This window comes from Giraffa tippelskirchi, chromosome 3 (assembly GCF_054371585.1).
Source record: "Giraffa tippelskirchi isolate mGirTip1 chromosome 3, T2T-mGirTip1v1.2.pri, whole genome shotgun sequence".
NCBI lineage: Eukaryota > Metazoa > Chordata > Mammalia > Artiodactyla > Giraffidae > Giraffa > Giraffa tippelskirchi.
The window spans coordinates 9,911,685-9,929,587 of NC_137277.1; the positions used below are offsets into that span (position 1 = coordinate 9,911,685).

At 60.5% G+C, this 17,903-nt stretch overlaps 1 protein-coding gene across 7 annotated transcripts in view; it reads right to left on the reverse strand.

The window, feature by feature from the left end:
• Window positions 1-259: 259 nt before the first annotated feature.
• Window positions 260-17,903, reverse strand: part of RBFOX3 (RNA binding fox-1 homolog 3) — an 82,160-nt gene continuing 64,516 nt past the window's right edge. The window contains exons 3-12 of one of the 7 annotated variants that reach the window (XM_081575726.1): window positions 15,782-15,919; window positions 13,633-13,686; window positions 12,700-12,792; window positions 11,052-11,112; window positions 6,928-6,981; window positions 6,557-6,689; window positions 5,897-5,936; window positions 4,928-4,989; window positions 3,939-4,017; window positions 260-374 (exon numbers count right to left, since the gene is read on the reverse strand). In XM_081575726.1, coding sequence (XP_081431852.1) covers window positions 372-374; window positions 3,939-4,017; window positions 4,928-4,989; window positions 5,897-5,936; window positions 6,557-6,689; window positions 6,928-6,981; window positions 11,052-11,112; window positions 12,700-12,792; window positions 13,633-13,686; window positions 15,782-15,919 — 717 coding nt within the window. In that variant the 3' untranslated portion in view covers window positions 260-371. Of the gene's footprint in view, window positions 375-1,465; window positions 2,177-3,938; window positions 4,018-4,927; window positions 4,990-5,896; window positions 6,078-6,556; window positions 6,690-6,927; window positions 6,982-11,051; window positions 11,113-12,699; window positions 12,793-13,632; window positions 13,687-15,781; window positions 15,920-17,903 lie in introns of those variants that run through there. The other 6 variants (XM_081575727.1, XM_081575725.1, XM_081575728.1 and 3 more) reach the window with 6 other exon arrangements.

The following is a 17,903-nucleotide window of genomic DNA, read 5'->3' on the forward strand; positions in this document are numbered from 1 at the left end:
GCAGCCAAGGTCAAGTCCTGCTGGCCGCTCTTCCCGCTCGGGCCTGCAGCCTCTCGCCACTGGCCCCACGCGGCCTTGAGTGGGGCCCGGAAGGAAGACTTGGTAGAAAATGAAGCGCCCCCCACCCCTCCACCCCCCACCTTCCCACGGACTTGCTCCCTCGCTGCGGTGGGTGCGGCGGCTCGCGGGCTCACAGACTCGGACGTGGTGGATGCTTCTCAGTTTGGTTGGTTGTTTTTGTTGCTTGGATCTGAACATCTTTTTTTTTTTTTTAGTTTTGTTTTTTGTTTTGTGATTTTTTTATGTGTGATTTTTTTTTTGTTTGTTTTGTTTTTGCCCTTCATGGTCCAAGAAGGAAACGGCAGAAGCTTTCACTACAACAGAAACAGAAAGGCAGGACTTGCAGTTCACAGAAGCAACTGCCAGGTGTGCTGTGGGGGGCGGCGGGGGGCAGTAGGATCTGCGACCCTGGGTGCCAGGTGGGTGGGAGGGAGCGCACCCCCACACCAGCCCCACTCCCAGCTTCAGGAGCCCCCTCATCTTGCATAAGGGGATTGAATGCAGACCTCTGCCCTCCAGTGGGGGCGGGAAGGGAGGCGGGGAGGATGGGGTGGCAGGGATGAAAGAGCCGCAGTGTGCCCAGCTGGCAGAAGCTACTGGTGGACTCTGCTAAGACCTGGGTGGGCAGGGCCTGGCTGCTTGGGGCGGATGAGGGCAGAGGTCAGGGCGTGGTGGGTGGACGGCGCTGCATGGGCCACGTGGGGTTCTGGAATGTGACAGCTGAGGGGGTATTTGGGCAGTGGAGCTGAGCTGGCTGGCTACCCTCTAGAGGCCTGCCCACCCCACCAACTGAAAATGATGTGCTAGTGGAGTGGGTGGAGGCTCACGCCCTGGCTGGTGGGGACCTGCACCCTCTAGCTGGCTGTCCATACCCCCGGAAGCCAGCTCTGGCACACAGGAGCCCAGGGCCTCCTTGACCCAGCCACTTTCTCCTGTAACAGAGACAACAGGGCCACACATGAAGCTTCCAGAAGCTCCTCCAGTTGTCTCAGCTTTACCTGCAGGCCCCAGAGCCCTGCAGCAGAGCTGAGCTCCAAACTCCTCCAGACGGGAGGTGGATGCTAAGCACTATCCCGCCAGAGGGGCTGGATGGTGAGCGCTACCTTTCCTTGCTCTCTCGCACAGACCCCCCTTCCAGAAACGTATCCGGAAAAGAACATTTCAAGCCTGGGGAAGGGAAGGCAGGGCTGCACTCAATACAGACCGGGGTGCCAGGCTGGCAGGGACCCCATCTCCAGAGTGTGGCCGGATTGGAGAGACTCACGAGTGTGGGCAGAGGGGCAGACAGGCTAAGGGAGGGCCCCCGGGCACTGCAGGGCTGACCACTTTTGGATGCTTCCATTTCTTATAACAGAGGCTAAGGAACCCCTGAGGCTGGTGTGGCTCCCCCACAACTTGTGACAACTTTGGCAACAAACATCAGTCAGATTTAATCAGAACTGTGAGTGTAGCTGGATGGGGACAAGGAGGGCAGAGACAGCTACTCCTGCGATTAGCTGGGTGAAGGCCAGGAGCGACCACTGTCGAGGCTGGGAACCCACCAAGTGGAGCAGACAGACAAGAGCCCCTTGCCGCATGAACCCCAGGGGCAGGGGCAGGGCTGTGGCCAGACTGGCTGGGGTGGCTTCCTAGGGAGGCTGGACTGGTGTCTTCCTTGGGGCGGGGTGGGGACAGGGGACAGGAGAGTGGGCATGGCCCTCTGGGGCGCTATTGCTAGTTCTTGAGAAGAGGTCTTCTGGTAGCCTAGCCCCTCCCACTCTGCGCGTCCCATACCTGAAATGGCTCGGGGCTGGGGGTGGGGCGGGGCACGACATCAACAGAGTCAAAATAGGAACCAAGGTTTCAGACATACAGGGGTGACCAGGGTCAAAGACACACACGCCATCGTGGGGGGAGACCAGCTGGCCGGAGGTAAAACCTATGGACTTAAAAGAGTCGCGGAGGTCAGCGGTGCGTGTCGCTGACCAGGAGGGGCGCACTGTCCTCGGAGTGGCTGTGCCTGCTTTTGGACTGCTGGGTTTGGTGTGTACTAGGCAGTCAGAGTGAATGCTGTTAGGGGCTGGGCCTCTTGCTAGTAGGGGGTGAAGCGGCTGTACCCTCCTCGGCAGAGGCTAGCCTGCAACATCAAAGATGAAAAACAGCCAATCAGTACAGCCTTTCGGGAGGGGAGGGGGAAAGCAAAAAGCAAAAAAAAAAAAAAAAAAAAAAAGAAAAACAAAAAGAGAAACAGCTAAATCCCGTCTTCTGCCCCCCACCTCCGTTCTGCCTTGGGGAGAATGGGCGCTTGTTGTCACGGCAGCCGGAGGGGTGCTGGGCCTATTTCCGATGTGGTTGGTGGTCTTGGGGTCAGAGAGGTGCTGGGGTCACCAGCCAAGGTCTGAGATGTCTTTTGGCCACTTTGTTGGCGCAGGCCTGGCCCTTCCCAGCCTGCTTCCTCCATCGTCTGTCATCTGGGGGAGGTGAGAGCAGAAGCCCCGCCTCTTCCGTGCCCGTTGGGGCTGCGGTGGGCGCAGGGGAGGCCTCAGCCCCTCCAGGCACCAGAGGGTAGAGGGGCCTCTTGCTAGGGTTCCTGGGGCCTTGGCTCTATCAGGAAGGACTGCTTCTGCTCATCCAGCTCCAGGGGCCTTCTGGGGTCCCTGCGCCTCCGCCGTCCAGCCAGGAGGACAGGCCTTTGGCACGGTCGCTCTCCCGTGCCCCGGGGCTCCCCTGGGTCAGGGAGACCTACACAGGAGCCTGCTGCCCCACCCACCAGTTTCCCCAGAGAAAGGAAGAAAATGGCAAGTGCCACAGCAGAAAAGTTGGGGGAAAAAAAAACAGAGAATCTTAAAAAAATAAAAGAAAACATAAGAGGGAACCCTCTGAGAATTAACAAAAGCTTTTAGCTAACAGCTTTGCGAAGGGGCTGGCGATTCTGAAGCCAAGATGAAGCAATTCAGTTTCAGGGCCTCCATCCGGGAGTGAGCCTGGGCCTGCCCCCCCACCCAGAGGCCTGGGACCCATGGCTGCTTGGGATGTCTGAGGCTCGTTAAAAATCAAAAAAAGACAAAAAGAAAATTGGGAGGGAGTGATCAAAAACAAGGGAGATGGAAAAAAAAATCCATATTGTCTCTGAACCTCCTCCCTCTTTACCCTGCCCAAAACATTTTCATCTTTGATGCTGGATGCCAAGCTAGTTAAAAACCGACATTAGCACCCCATGGTGTTAGGGGGTGGGATGGGCCTGGAAGGTAGGTGTTCATTGGAAGCAGATTTCAGGGTACAGAGTGAGCTGGGCTGTATGTGTCAAGAGCTGGCCATACATACACACACACACAGACACACTGGCCCGCACACATCTGGGCCTCAGTAGGCCCGTCAGAAGTGTGCCCCCTCCGCCCCCAGCCGAAGCCCAGGGCAGAGGCCCCGCCTCCCCAGGAGAGACCTGCAGGCCCAGCTGGGAGCCACGGGGGTGGGGGGGTCACGGAGCAGGGGCATGGGTGCTGTGAGAAAAGGTACAGCAAGGGGGTGACAGGACACAGAGGGACCGTGGCACGGACACACCCACACGAGGGGAAGTGGAGGCCCTGCCTGCCTCTGGAGCCCCCGCCAGGAGGTTTTGTTGGGTTTTCCAGGTCCGGGGAGTGAAACGCCAGGATGATCGGACTTCAGTTACAGGGCTCAGCAAAGCGGGCCACACCAGGTCTCCCAGACGACGTTACCGGGCAGCTGCCTGTCTGGGCGGACCCGCCTCCCTCTGACTCCACCAGGGCACAGAGGGGCAAGTCCTGCCCAGCTCAAATCCAGGCCCCTGTCCTGCCAGGCACCAGGCCGAGGTCTGGGACAGTTTCCTAAGGGCCTGCCCGCCCGCCCCAGTCTCAGCCTGACCTGGGCCTCCTTACCATGGTTCCAATGCTGTAGGTCGCTGCGGGGCCGATGGTGTGGTGGTAGGGGTCAGCCGCCGCGTAGACTCTGCCGTAACTGGGGAGGTGAGCACAGGGAGGGGGGTGGGGGGGGCGACAGGGCAGGTGAGGGTCTCCCGCCTCCCTGGAGACAGCATCCCTCCCCTGCACACCCCCTCTTCCTCCTTCCTGCTGGTTTGGAGGGAACATAGCCGGCCACCCTCTGAACACATCCAGTGAGTGCTGACCAGGAGTGCTGGCCTGCTGTGCCCCAGATAAAGCCCAGAGGCCAGACTGCTGAGGATGCCATCTGCCCCTGGAAGGGAGGGCCGAGGGGCCTTCAGTGCCGCTGGCAAGAGCAACAGCTGCCCTCCACGAGGTGCCCACTGGATGTCCGGCTCTGGAGCCTGCACACTTCCCCAAGCTGCAGTCAGTGGCCAACAGGCTGAGTGCCCACAGGGAAAGGCATCAAGGCAGCAATCCCCACCCAGGATTGGCCCTCAAAACAAGAGAGAACCCTCCTTGGGCCTCTGGATGTACTTGTAGCTGAGCACACGCTCTGCCTTTCTTTCTCGGGGCTGAAGGGTCTCAGGCCTGGGAGCACTGAGAAGGGTCAGAGGTGTCCCAGATAGAAACTAAGGCTCCTAATTACCCTCTCACTCGGGGCTCCAGAGCTCAGGGCAGAGGAGATTGGGGTTAGACCTCCAGGGCTGGGCATCAGAGGAACTGTCTGCCACCCAGAACTGGGGGGTCCCAAGGCCTCCCGTGTTGTGAAGGCAGCAAGTGATCACAGAAGTTTGGGGCTTGCCGGCTTGGGGTCTCCAAGCCCATGTAGACTTGCTCTCCTTTGTCCAGACTCTATGTTCCTCCAGGGGGAGGCATCCCCAGGCTTGGAATGGTAAGTAAGGCTTCTTGTCTGTTGCAGCCCAGCCCTGTGACCCGTCCATCTTCTCCCCATCCCACCCAGCTCTCCACCCCTCCCCAGGTACCTGTCACTGTAGGCAGCTGCAGCTGCTGCTGGCTGAGCATATCTGTAGGCGGCATAGCCTCCCTGCAAGGCAAGGGGGGGGCACGGCACACGGGCTTAGTGGGGCAAACACAGCCTTTCAGCCTTCACCTTGGCCAGGTGAGGGGTGGCTGGCGCATGCCTGAGAGCACCTGGCTTGTGGTCTAGTGGCATGGCTCAAGGTGGGGCAAGGTGTCCATACACCTCATTCATTCATTCATGTGTCCATTTGTGCATTCAACACACACAGGTGGGCACCAATAATTATATGTCTGGCTGTGCTCAAAGCTTTGGCACACAGTAGATGCTCACAGACCTGCCACCAGGCCAGTGTACTCCCAACCTTGATGCTGATGGGCATGGAGAACCCAAGGGTGACTCTGGGTGTTGGATGCTGGGATGGGTCAGGGGCAAAGGGCATTAACTCAGACTGCATCTTAGCCCTGACCAGTGGATGGCTGAATTACAGGTGACCACCACCCAGGGTGGCAGTGCGGGGTGGGGGTCTTCAGCGAGGGCTCCGAGCTAGAGGAAGCAGCAAGTGATGCCCCATGAAAGAAGAGAGAAGGCAGGACTCCATCCAGGGGTCTGCCCGGGAGCCCCTACCTCCCGGTCATTCTCTGAGCCTCTGCAATGGATCTGGGGTGCCCATGGGGACTCACTCAGTGACCCCAATGTGGTTAGGGATACGGGAGAGTCACCCACGGCCCCCATCGTACAACCGACATCTTGTGAAATGGAGAAGACATGCCTGCCTCGTCGTGCTGCTGGGAATCCATCACTACTGCCACCCTGAGCCGGGATAACCCAGGTTTAGCTGAGGCTGCCCTCTTGGGCTCCCAGGATGGGAGAGGTGGGGGGAGCAGGGCAGGGAGTGAGGGACACTGACTGTTCATCGAGACACATGAGATATCGGATTCATCTACCCTCCCTCCCCCAGGGCTGCACTTACATAAATCTCAGCACCATAAAAGCCATCCTGATACACGACCCTGGAAGCAAACGGACAAGAAAGTGGTGGGAACGCTGGAGAGGTGGGGTAGGCCGGCTCCGGTGTCTGCTGAGGAGGGAGGGGGCAGGGTGCCAGCCCTGCCCATGGGACTGGCATTTTAACAAGCGTTTGCTCCAGTGCCCTGTTTTGGTATAACAATAGAGTAACACCCTTGCTGGTCAGCTCCTTTCTCCCACAAACCCAGGGGCCCATTGGCCCACCTTGCTTACTTACCCTCCCCTTGCTCCACCCCAGGCAGCTGTACCCCCCTATTAGGGTCGGAGGGCCCCGGGCCCTGGGGGAAGGGACTAAGGAGGGCTTAGAGAAGGCCCACTGAGCTCCAGGGCCGACCACGACCCATGAAAGCAATGGGCAAGGTGCTGGGGCTCTGAACGTCCCCCACATGCCAGTGACCCTGAGATCCCGGAGCAGGGTGGGGGTGGGGGTACTGATGTGGAGGCGACTGCAGTGTGAAGGTTGGGGTTTAAGCCAACCCGCCCCCGCCCCCGCCCCCGCGGTTCTGGAAAGGCTGCCTAGCCCCCCTGGCTGCACCACGCCTCCCTCCCCACGCCCCCTGGGCCTTTCTCCAAGCCTCCCTCCCTGTGCCCCCCAGGTACTCACGCTCCGTAAGTCGGAATAGGGGGCGGGGGCGGTGCAGCCCGGAACGTATTGTATACAGCCCGGCCCCGACCCCGTAGGTGCGCGCCCCTGTAGGCAACGGCTGTGCCGGTGGTGGGGTAGGGGAACCCCGTCACTGCAAGAAAGGGGGCCGGAGAGGAGACCGTGTGAGAGGGACAGCTAAGAGGAGAGGAGGCGGGAGGGCTGGCAGCCTGACCACTGCACCTGGCCACACCTCCTGTCCGGCCCCGCCCCGCCCCGCCTCTGCCTGGCCTCGCCCACCCGACCAGGTCCCTGCCTAACCACGCCCCTGGCCGCGTCTTGAATACCCCGACAGGCCCTCCCAAGCCCGCGCCGCTGCTCCCAGCCTTTACCTGCATAGAATTCAGGTCCATAGACTGCCCCTACCACCGGATTTAGCTTCCAGCCTAGAAGAGGAGCAAAGAAACCCAATCACTGTCTTCCCCATTCTCTCCCCACCTCACAGTATGTCTGGGAACCCTGGAGACCTCAGGATGGGCTCCACTGGAACAGTCCCAGGCTGTGGCCACTGCAGAGAATAGGCAGGACCCCTCCTTCTGCAACCAGGGTAGACTCGGGTGAGGCAGGAGCACAGACCCCAGGCCCCGCTTAGGAGGCTGCAGCCTCACTGGCTGGGTGTCTTCTGCTCCCTAACTAACAGGCATGCGGTCACTCCTGACCATCTGCCTGGTGTCTCAATTCTTTTCAAATTTTGGCCTTCCCCAGCCTGCCCCAGGCCTCCTCTGTCCTGGGGCACTGGCCCCAGCAGCTTGGGGTCTGCCTGTCTGCTGAAGAGCATTAAGAGGGAAAGTGGAACGTGTTATTATGGAAGTGTCTGTAGGTTGCAGCTGGGATGGGGGTGCTGGTGGTCTGGGTGCTTCGGCGCCTGACAGCCCAGTCTCCTGGGAGCTGTATCATGCAGGCACCTTGCTGCCTTCCAGGAGGGTCAGTGGCTGCAGTAAAGGTGCCTGGCCTCAGCCGTCTCCATCTCCCACCTATCTCTGTCCTGGCCTGGAGCTCCTGAAGGGCTCCCTTCCCCAGGGCTGAGTCTTGCTTTTGCTATCCTGTGTCTGTTTTTCCCCAAAGCAGCCAATGGCAGGGCTGCTGAGGGAGGAGGTGGGGAGGAAGGGCTTTGGGATTTGGGATGATAAGGACAGCTAGCATTCCCTTTACCACATGCCAGACTGTTCTAGACCCACCCAACAAGGAAGGGTCACCCTCTCCCATCTTACAGATGAGCAAATAGAGGCTCACAGAGGCACGGCAGCCTCCAGTTACAGGGCTGGTGAGTGCCAAGCCAGTGTGTGTTAGTCACTCAGTCGTGTCCAGCTCTTTCTCGGCCCCTTGGACTGTAGCCCGCCAGGCTCCTCTGTCTACGGGGATTCTCCAGGCAAAAATATTGGAGTGGGTTGCTATTTCCTTCTCCAGGGGATCTTCCCGACCTAGGGATCAAACTCGGGTCTCCTGCATTGCAGGCAGATTCTTTACTATCTGAGCCACCAGGGAAGCCCAAACCAGCTCAGATTACGCTCCTGGCCACTCCCTGGGCCCCAGCCTCTTCTTCTCTGCAGGTGGGCCGGCTCCTCCTGGCTGGTCTTCCTCTCCCATCAGAGACCCAGGTGCAGGGGTGAAGGCCTGCTCCCACCTGAGGCCCGGGGGATGGAAACCAGTCAGCAGAACCTTTACCATCCCCAGGTGGTCAAGAAGTGAGGCGGGGTCAGCCCGTTTGACCAGGCCCAGCCTCTGGCCCCTCAGCTCTTGGGGTCTTTGCAGCACAACCCCCCACCCCCACCCCCCCTGCCCCCGCCCAGGTCCAGCTTCACATCCCAAGCTCAGAGTCTGACAACCCCACTGCTGGGCCAATGGCTGAGAAGTGCATAGGACAGAGTTTCTGGGCCTTGTTCCTCCCGGGGCGGCCCGTTCTCCACACAGTTTGTGAGACTGCTGTCCATCCCTGGTCCACCATCAGATGACCAGCACAGACGTTTGTGCCTGAATGTTACTGTTGTGCCTCTGGAATCTTCTATAAATACCAGAAGAAATAGTTCATCTTCAGTGAAGACTTCCAGCCCCAAGAACTGAGTTGTCATCTTTTTTTTTTTCAATTATTTATTTTTTTGGCTTTGCTAGGTCTTCATTGGGCTTCCCTTGTGGCTCAGCTGGTAAAGCATCCTCCTTGCAATTCGGGAAAGACCTGGGGGTCAGGAAGATCCCCTGGAGAAGTGAAAGGCTACCCACTCCAGTATTCTGGCCTGGAGAATTCCATGGACTGTACAGTCCATGGGGTCGTAAAGAGTCGGATGTGACCGAGTGACTTTCACTTCAGGTCTTCATTGCCGCGCCTGGGCTTTCTTTCCTTGCGGGAGAGCGGGGGCTACTCTCTAGTTGCGGTGTCCAGGCTTCTCACTGCAGTGGCTTTTCCTGTTGTGGAGCATGGGCTCTAGGGCTTCAGTAGTTGCAGCACATCAGCTCAGTAGTTGTGGCTTTTGGGCTCCAGAGCGCAGGCTCAGTAGATATGCACAGGCTTAGTTGCCCCGTGGCATCTTCCTGGGCCAGGGATCGAACCGGCATCCTCTGCATTGCAAGGTGGACTCAGCCACTGGACTACCTGGGAAGCCCAAACTGAGTCTTCTCAGTAAAAATCCAGAATGGTGCAGAGTCTTTGAGCCACCTACCCCAGTCCAGCCCCCAGGTCCCATCCGGCACCTCCTCTGGTCCCTTCAGAGAGTCTGCACTTCTGCTTCAGATGGTTATGGCACTTCCCTCTGCCAGTTCTGGAATCCTGTGTGCCTCTACCTGTTGCTCTGGCCCCAATTCACTGTCTGGGACCCCAGATGACAGAGGCAGCCTGACACCCACCTGGGTGGATCCTTTGTTTCTTTTGCAAACAGTAACAGCTGGTCAAACCTGGAGAGTTTTGTTTCCTGCAGTGGAAACTTCTGCCCCTCTGACCGAACAATGAATTTGAGTCCTCCAGAGCGTTAAGCAAAGTCAAGCCTCGGTCACCAGAGCCCACGAGCTGGGCCTCACAGCCACCTGCAGGGAACCCAGGGCCGGCCCACAGCAGCCCTTGTCACTCTCGCCCAGGCCCACAAAGATGTATAAATGAGACTGCGGTTGCCGCCGAAGTGGGGAGAGGTTTCTTCCTCTCTCCACTCTCTGTCATTTAACTGGCTTCGGTTCTGTGCCCATCCGTGCCAAGGATGCAGTCATTGAGGGATGGGTTCCCTCCTGAATCCCATGCTCCTTGGCACCCTCAGGTGTGCCAGACAGCAGGGGTGTGTGGCTCTCAGGAGGGGCTGTGCAGCCCCCAGGGTCACCCTGACCCTGTAAACACGTCTACGGCTTCCCTTCCTACACTGAGAACCAGGTCTCTAAAGTCACACCCAATACAGGCTCAGGATAGGTGCAAAACCAGGAAGCCTCCAGATTTTTAGAAAGAATTTGAGCTTTGTTAGTCCTCAAAAAAGCACACATGTATACCTATGGCTGATTCATGTTGATGTATGGCCCAAACCAACACAATATTGTAAAGCAATTATCCTTCAATTAAAAATAAATTTAAAAAATCAGGATGGTAGTGACAATAATCTTGTCTAAATGGAGTCTGGCTGGAGCCCCAGCCCTACTCCAGGAGGTTAGGTGGCAGGGCCTGGGCTGGCGGGTCAGGTGGTAGGTCTGCCCACAGTCCTGGCACAGGCTTTCTGTGCTGGCCCGTCCCCTGACTCCATGCACATCTGATTAGACCAGGACAAGCGAGTCTGGGGGTGGCTTGGTCCACTCTTTCCTGCTGGGGGTTGGGGGGTGGGAAGCAAAGCCGGAAGACCCATCCTGACGGAGGGAGGCTCCTGCTCCCTGGCAAGAGGCGCGAACTCAAAAAGGCCCCAACGAGGTGCCAGCTATACTCAAACCAGTTCCTTGCCCGGTAAAGTTAAGGCACAGGGTGGCCAGCCAAGAGTCGTCCCTCCACGGCTCCCAGCTGCCAGCATTTAGCATCGGCAGTTTCATTTCAAAGATTGGTCACCTCTGCTTACAGTCAGGTCCAGGTAGGTATGGGCAAGGCCGCTTGGCCAACTGGGCCTCAACCTTTCAGTGTTTCCAAGGCTGGGGGCTGGGGGAGGGCGACTGTCCGTCTGTCATCACACTCATTAAAATACTGAACACCTCTAGCCCGGGCTTCCCTCGGTGCTTAGAAAATAAGGAACAATCTAGGAAGTGGCCACCTTCCCCCCGCGCTTGAAGCCTGTCCTTGGCCTCTTGGTGCTGGACACCCCACGGGGGTCTCACCAGCTGTGTGGGAAGAGGGTGGTCCCCGGTAACCCCCGCCTCACTGACCTACCCCCTTCGGACCATGTCAGAGCATGAGGCAGGGCTCAGCATCCTGGGAGGCTGGCCTCCAGCGGCCTGGGCCCCTCCTGGCCCCTGTCCTCACTGGCAGCCCCTGCAGCCAGCTCCCGGGGGTCCTGGGCCCCCTTACCGTTGGTGTAGGGGTTGGCAGTCTTCTTGTTGGTCATGACCCGGGCCGTGGCGTTATTGACCTGCCCGGAGAGAGAGAGGGAGAGGCTGAGGGGGGCATTAGCCTGCAGGCCACTGGCTGCCTGGTCCCGCTCTGAACTTCTCCTCTGAGGCTGCCTTGGAGGGGGTGGGGGGCTGGGGACGAGGCCCCCGGGGCTCCCAGGCGAGGCATGGGACAGCTTGCGCCCCCAGCCTGGTCCCCCACCAACCACGGCCTGCCCTCCTCCCTCCCCAGGCACCCCGCCCCTACCCAGGGGGCCAGAGCCACCACTGCTCCCCATTCTGCCCAGGTCCCCAGCCTCGGCTCAGACATCGTGTCCAGCCCCCCACCCCGGCTCTTGCCCTTCACGTGGCTGTCCCTACAACCCAAGCTCAGCCTTTCTCTGGCAACCCACGGCCGTGGGAGCAGCTGACTGGTGGACTCTCCACAAAGTGCTCTCAGCGCAGCTAACAGACCGGCCCCTAAGACTTCTCTGCCGTGGGCAGCTGCTGAGGCCCTCCTAGTCGTAGGCACCAGGATGGCCACCCCTCTCTGTGGGGGCAGCACCCCTTCCCTCAAGGCCAGCAGAGAGTTTTTCCTTAGGGGGGGGCATACGGTGCCTGTTGAGGGGGGAAAGACTAATGCGGGAGGACCAGGTGGGCACCAAATGGGTCCTACTGGCCAGTCTAAGGCCCTGGTTGGGCCGCCCAGAGGGCCAGGCTGGGGTGTAGGAAGGAGGGGGAGGGCCTCTGCGGAGGGAGCAGAGAGCAGGCGGGGAACTTGAGGGAGGCGTCCGGGCCACACTGCCTCCCCCCAAGTCCGTGTGAGCCCCAGGGGCCTGGGGCCACAGCCAAGAGTGTTGCCGGACACTGAGCTGGAGCCCAGTAGAGGTCAGTGCCTTTAGCATTCGTTCTGCTTCCAGAAGCCTCCCCCACCCCCACCCCCAAGCCTTCCACCGCTCTTCCTATGGCTCTGCACTGGCCACTGAGCCCTCCTCTATGGGCGCCCCCACTGCTGAGCCTGTTTGGGAAGCCCAGCTCCCAGACATCAGAGCCACAGCACTGAGCAGGGTGCACACGGGCCCGGGGAAGACGCTGGCCAAGTGTGAGGAGGATCGTGCCTCCTCTCCCCTCTGCTCCTCTGGGCTGGATCCATTCCTCCGCCGTGGCCGCACCTTGCTGCCCACTCTCTGGGGGATGAAGGCGAAGGGCAAATGGCAGGATGGGGCAGCGTGGGGAGGGGGCAAATGGGGCAGCTATTGCTCCTTGGTGAGAGTGGCCGGGGTGGGGGGGCGGTTAATGATCCCCTCCCAACTAGGGGCAGACTGGGCTGGCTGAGGTCCTTGGAGCTGCCAAGCCTCAGAGAGATGACTTCTGGGGCTCCTCCCAGAGTCGGGCTGAGCCCCACGAGAAGGAGGGGGAGGGGGCAGGGTGCGGGGCCCATGGGTGAGTCTGAGATCGAGACCCAAGAGGGGCGGCAGGTGGTGGGCTTGGCTCCAGCCTCAGCATGGCCCCGCCCTGGGGACCCTGGCCCGGCTCTCTGCAGGGCAGCGGCGGGGCTGGGTGGGGCCCCGGGGTGACCGGAGGCGGTTCTCAAGGGCGTCCCTGCTGCAGCACACTTATCTGAGCACCTCAATTTTCCGGCCCTCTACGATCGTCCCATTCAGCTTCTCCCGGGCTCGGTCAGCATCTGAGCTAGTTTCAAAAGTTACAAACCCAAAACCCTGTGAGCGGAGAAGGACAGACACGGAGAGAAAGACACAGGATGAGAAAAAGGAAAAAAAAAGGAGGTGTGGGGGGGGCGTGGGTGGGAGGGGGGCAGGGCAATGGGGGGTGGGTAGAGAGAGAGAGAGGGGTTGAGTCAGGTGAGTTGAAGGAGACTCAGAGGTCTGTCCTGGTACCACTGGCAGGATGCCCAGGAGGGGTACGGCCCCTGGCGGGGGTAGCTGCTGGCCTGGCCTGAGCCCGGCCTGAGCTGACCGCCTGGCACCTGAGGGGACAGGCCAAAGCTGAAAAAGAGATGCTGACCTGACCAGGGGCCAGGACTGTCGCCCTAAGCCCACCTGGTGGGGGGGCGATGCCCAAGGCTGGGCTTCTGAAGGACCCAGAGTGGGGGCAGCCTCACCCATCTTCACCCTGGGGAGCCCGAGGGTGGGGGGAATCTTCCCATCCAGGAGCTGGCACCCTCCCGCCTGCCCCCTGCCGGCCCTTCTCCAAGCCCTGGGTGGGGCGGGGGGCAGCTCCAGGAAGGCCAGTGGCCCCAGGGGAGCAGCTTGCAGGCTGGAAGGGACCCAGGCCCAGGGGTGGGGGCTCTCCGAGTGCAGGCAGAGAGGTCCTGGCGGCTTAGAGAGAAGGAAGCGTCCGAGGCAGGCAACGCAGCGACAACACAGACAGCGGGGTGGGGAGGGCGGGGCGGGCGGAGGAGCGGGGAGTACAAGCACCCGTGTCGCTCAGGGGTCCTCAGGCTCGGAGCTCTCCAGGACGGAAACGCACATTTCACACGTTAGCCTGGCGGGACCTACAGCCGGGCGCTGTAATGGTGGCGGCCTCTGGGCGGCACCCACCTTGGAGCCCCGCTCGTTAAAAATGATCTCCACGTCTAAAATTTTTCCGAATTGCTGCAGAGACAGAGATGGGGGTGGGAGAGACAGGAGAGGGTGGGTTAAGACCGCCGGCCCGGTTCGCGGGCTCTCCACAGGGACCGCTGCCCACTGACTGCGTCTGATCCTCTGCTCCCGGGGTGGGGGGGCCCTTTCCACATCCTGCAGGGATGTGCACAGCCTTGCGGGGGTGGTGGTGCTGGGAATCCCTCCCCACCTTCCGGCGCAGAGGGCTTCTCCTGCCAGGACACCTGCCCCACCCGCATGTCACCAGCGTTCCTCTCTCTCCCTGCTCGGACTCTGCCACTAGCTGCTGACAGCTGGCCCTGATTCACACACATGGATACAGGGCTGTGGATAAGCCCTTCCCCAAAGGTGGGGTGCTGGTGTGTACAGGAGCCCCCAGCAGAGGCACAGAGCCCAGGAAGGACCCTGCGCTGCCTGTTGCCTGTGCTGTTGGGGGGCTGGGCTGTGTGGGCCACAGAGGGCAGTGACCCCAGGCCCCTCTGCCTGACTGGGACATACCAGTCAGCTGGGCCCAGACACTTCGGCTAACCCCTTCCTGCCCCATCGCTGGCCTGGAACCCTCAAGGGGTAGCCCTGTCCCTCTCACGGCACTTGAAATCAGGAAGCTGGGAATCAAGTCCCCTGAAACGCCAGCTGAGGTCCTAAGGGGCCTCCAGTGCATGCAACTGGAGGTTTCCCTTCACCCCGCAACGTTCAGGAGGCGACACGGAGCCAGACAGCGAGGCAGCGCCAACTCTGCCAAGGGCTAGGGAGGGAGGAGGTGCAGCTGGGATGCAGGCAGAGTGGGCTGATGGTTCTGCAGGGACCGTGGGTGCTCGTGGGTGGCCCGTAGGGACAGAGTGTGCTGAGACCCATGATATAGGGACCAGAAAAGCATCCAAGTGAACTGACCCAACACCAGCTGCTTTAAGTGGGGGCTCTGGGCTCAGAGAAGTTTGGCAGCTGCCAGGCCCAGGCCGAGAAGGGGTAGAATCCTTATCTTCCAATGATTCTAAATTCTGCCCGCACCCCACTGGGCCTCACCCCAAGCTAATGGGCCCTGGCCCCCAGGAAGGGTCGTGGATGTCTGCGGAGAGGGCAGGTGTGGGTGCTGGGTCCATTTCAAGGCCACCTCCTGTTTACCTGACAAATCCCACCTGAGGGTGGCATTAGGGGAGGGCTGGGGTTCAGCGGTCAGAGTCTGCCAGATTTGAGGCAAAAGTGGGCACCGGGCAGGCAGGGGAAGGAGAGTTTGGAGTGGGAGACGGGAAAGAGGGAGAGAACACAGGCTGGGTGCACGTGTCCACGGCCGGGGCTGGACCCGGGCTGCTGCTCTCTTACCCACCCACAGGGCAGCCCCAGCCCTGAGTGGGCATCAGCACCTGCTAGGGGCTCAAATCACGTGACAGAATAAAGCCACCGCAGGACTTAAGCGCCTCCCTGTAAGATCTCACGGTGACATTGCAACTCGCTGGAATCCTACAGAGAGTCTAGGAACCGACCGGGAGAATCCAGGGATGGAATGCTCACTGGCTTCCCATAGTGTGGGCTCCTGTTGCCCAGCTCCCGGGGCCTGGGGGCTGCAGGCCCAGAGGTCCAGTACCCAGGCCGGGCCCCAGGCACACCGGACAGGCGGGGGCTGTTGGGTGGGAGGCCAGGAGGCTGGGTGCCCCTCTGGGCACAGAGGTCTCTGGAGCCCTCCACAGCAGAATGACAAACCTAACTGGCACCGGCCTGGACCTAAGGGGCAAGGGGGTGGGGTGAAAGTGAAAGTCGCTCAGTCGTGTCCGACTCTTTGTGACCCCATGGACTATACAGTCCATGAAATTCTCCAGGCCAGAGTACTGGAGTGGGTAGCCGTTCTCTTGTCCAGGGGATATTCCCAACCCAGGGGTCGAGCCCAGGTCTTCGGCATTGCAGGCAGATTCTTTACCAGGTGAGCCAACAGGGAAGCCTGGGGTTGGGGGTGAGTCACGCAGGTCCCTCCCGAGAGCCTGTGTCCTGCCTCCTCCCTCCCATCCCACAGGCTCGGGTCAGACCCAGAGGGCAACGGGAGGTGGGAACCCTGAGGGCCGTTCTGACACATGCAGGGGCCGCACACACTCACCCCGAACATTTGCCGCAGGTCGGGGTCCCTGAACCGGAAGGGGATGTTGGAGACGTGTAGCCGCTTGGGCTGCTGTTTCTCCGTGGGGTCGGAGGGGTGGAGTGGCTGGCTGTCCGTCTGTGCCGCCTCGTCTGTCTGCTGTGGGGAGAGGATCCGGACTGGGAGGTGCCCTCCTTCAGCTCCCACCCCATAGCAAGGGAGGCTCTAGACACCAGGTCTTCCCCCAGCCCCGCGGACTCCGCTTGCCCGGGATGCACAGCAGCATTTCAACCTCAGAGGTCCCACTTTCGGGCTTTTTCCCGAGCAGTGTCTGTGATGCCCTCACAGAGCAAGGCTCCCTGGCCCGGCGTGCTCTCTCACCCCGTGGCTCAGCCTGTCCACTGATGCCTGACCACAGTGGTCCCTTGGCTATCACAGTCCTTGAGGTCGTGAGTGTACCCTCCTGACAGCCTGAGCTCTGGGAGGACAGGGAACGTTCGGGGTTTCCAGCCTGATGAGAAAGTGGAGAGGTTTCGGGAGCCACTCGTGGCACACACATCAGTAGGGATGTGGCCCCCGGGGAGGCCCCCCCAGACTGCCTCTTCTTCTAGCCCTGCCCTGGGGCTCTGCGTTGTCCAGGGCTCAAGGGTGGCAACCACCAGTGCCTCAGAGCTGGTCCTGATTCTGGACCCAAACATTGATCAACAGAGGGATTCGGAAAGACTCGGGTCTCTGGGAACAAAGCTGCCACAAAGCAAGGACCACCTCCCCACCCTGCCCCACAAACCAGCTCCCCGAGAGGTCAAGGCCATGAAGAGGCCTCGAGGCGGCGCGGTGCACTGAGCAGGCGGGGCACATGTGTGAGGTTCCTCACTGGGGACTTCCATGGGGACAGGCCACCAGCTCACAGCCAGGCTGCCCTTCAGCCTGGTAGGTCCCTGCTGAATCCCCAGGCCAAAGGCAGGCTGGGCACGGTGAGTGCAGGGAGGGCCCACGGAGGGGCCTCATCATGACCCCGGGGCTGGCGTCTCCGGGCTTCTGTGTGTTGCTTAGCATCCAGGAGCAGAGCCGATGACAGGCCGGGTGACTGGACAGATGCCATTCTCTCACTTGGGGCTTCTCTGGACCAGTTCCTCTGGGGCTCTGCTCTGATGCCACGTGTCCCCATCCCCTGTGGGCACAACCAGCTGAGAAAGCATCTTTTACTGCTTCTTTTCTCTTCCTGTCTCAAGTCCTGATTCCCTTGCCAGGTTTTCTGGGATCACCTCCCCAGTACACTGCTGGGACTTGAACCTTTGTCTGGGGGGGGGTCTTCCTCTGGGTCAGGATTCCAGATGACAGTTGGGGGGCTTGGTTCCTGTCCGATACTCCTACAGAGAGCGAAGGGGTAAGGGCAGGGTCCTCAAGGCTGGGGTGGACTTTGCACAAATGAAGTCCTAGTGGCTGCGGTCTCCCATGTGGCCGGCGGAGAGAGGCTGGGCCGCAGAGACGCTACAAGGACAGCTGAGAAGAGAGGTGCTGGCATGTGCCTCCCACAGGTCGCCAGCAACTGCCCGCTTGCTTCTGGTGGGTTTTGTCCACCAGAGGAGTGCTGGGCAGCACCACAAGCTTCCCGGAGCCAGGACAGTGAGCAGGGTGAGCTCACTGCGCCCGAGGCTTCATGCTGTGGCTGAGGACTCGCCAAGGCCACTGGCTGGAGGTCTGTCTCTGGACTCCTGAGTGGCTGCCCTTGATGGCCACCCACGTCATCCTTCCTGGAAGGACAGGGACGTTCCCCTAACTCCTGCGCTCAGCCAGGCCCCAGGGTGGCAGATGCCATAGGGGACAGGAGGGGAGGGGAGGGGAGGTCAGCCCCTGGGCACACTTCCTGGTGGCAAGCTGGGAGGGGGTCTGCAGGGCTGCAGGGGTGCGGGGTATCCTGTTCAAAGGCCCCTTAGACTCAGCTCTGTGTTTCTGAGTTGAGAGGAAGCACAGGGTGGACGATCCTATACGTGGGTTTGAAACCACCATCTTCTCGTGTGCCTGAGGACATGTGTGACCTGAGGTTCAGCAGGCTGGCCACCCCACGCATGGCAGGCCCATTCTGATGAGTGTGTGTTCTCTGAGCCAACTGTGGGGCTGCAGGTGATTCTGGGCTTGTTCC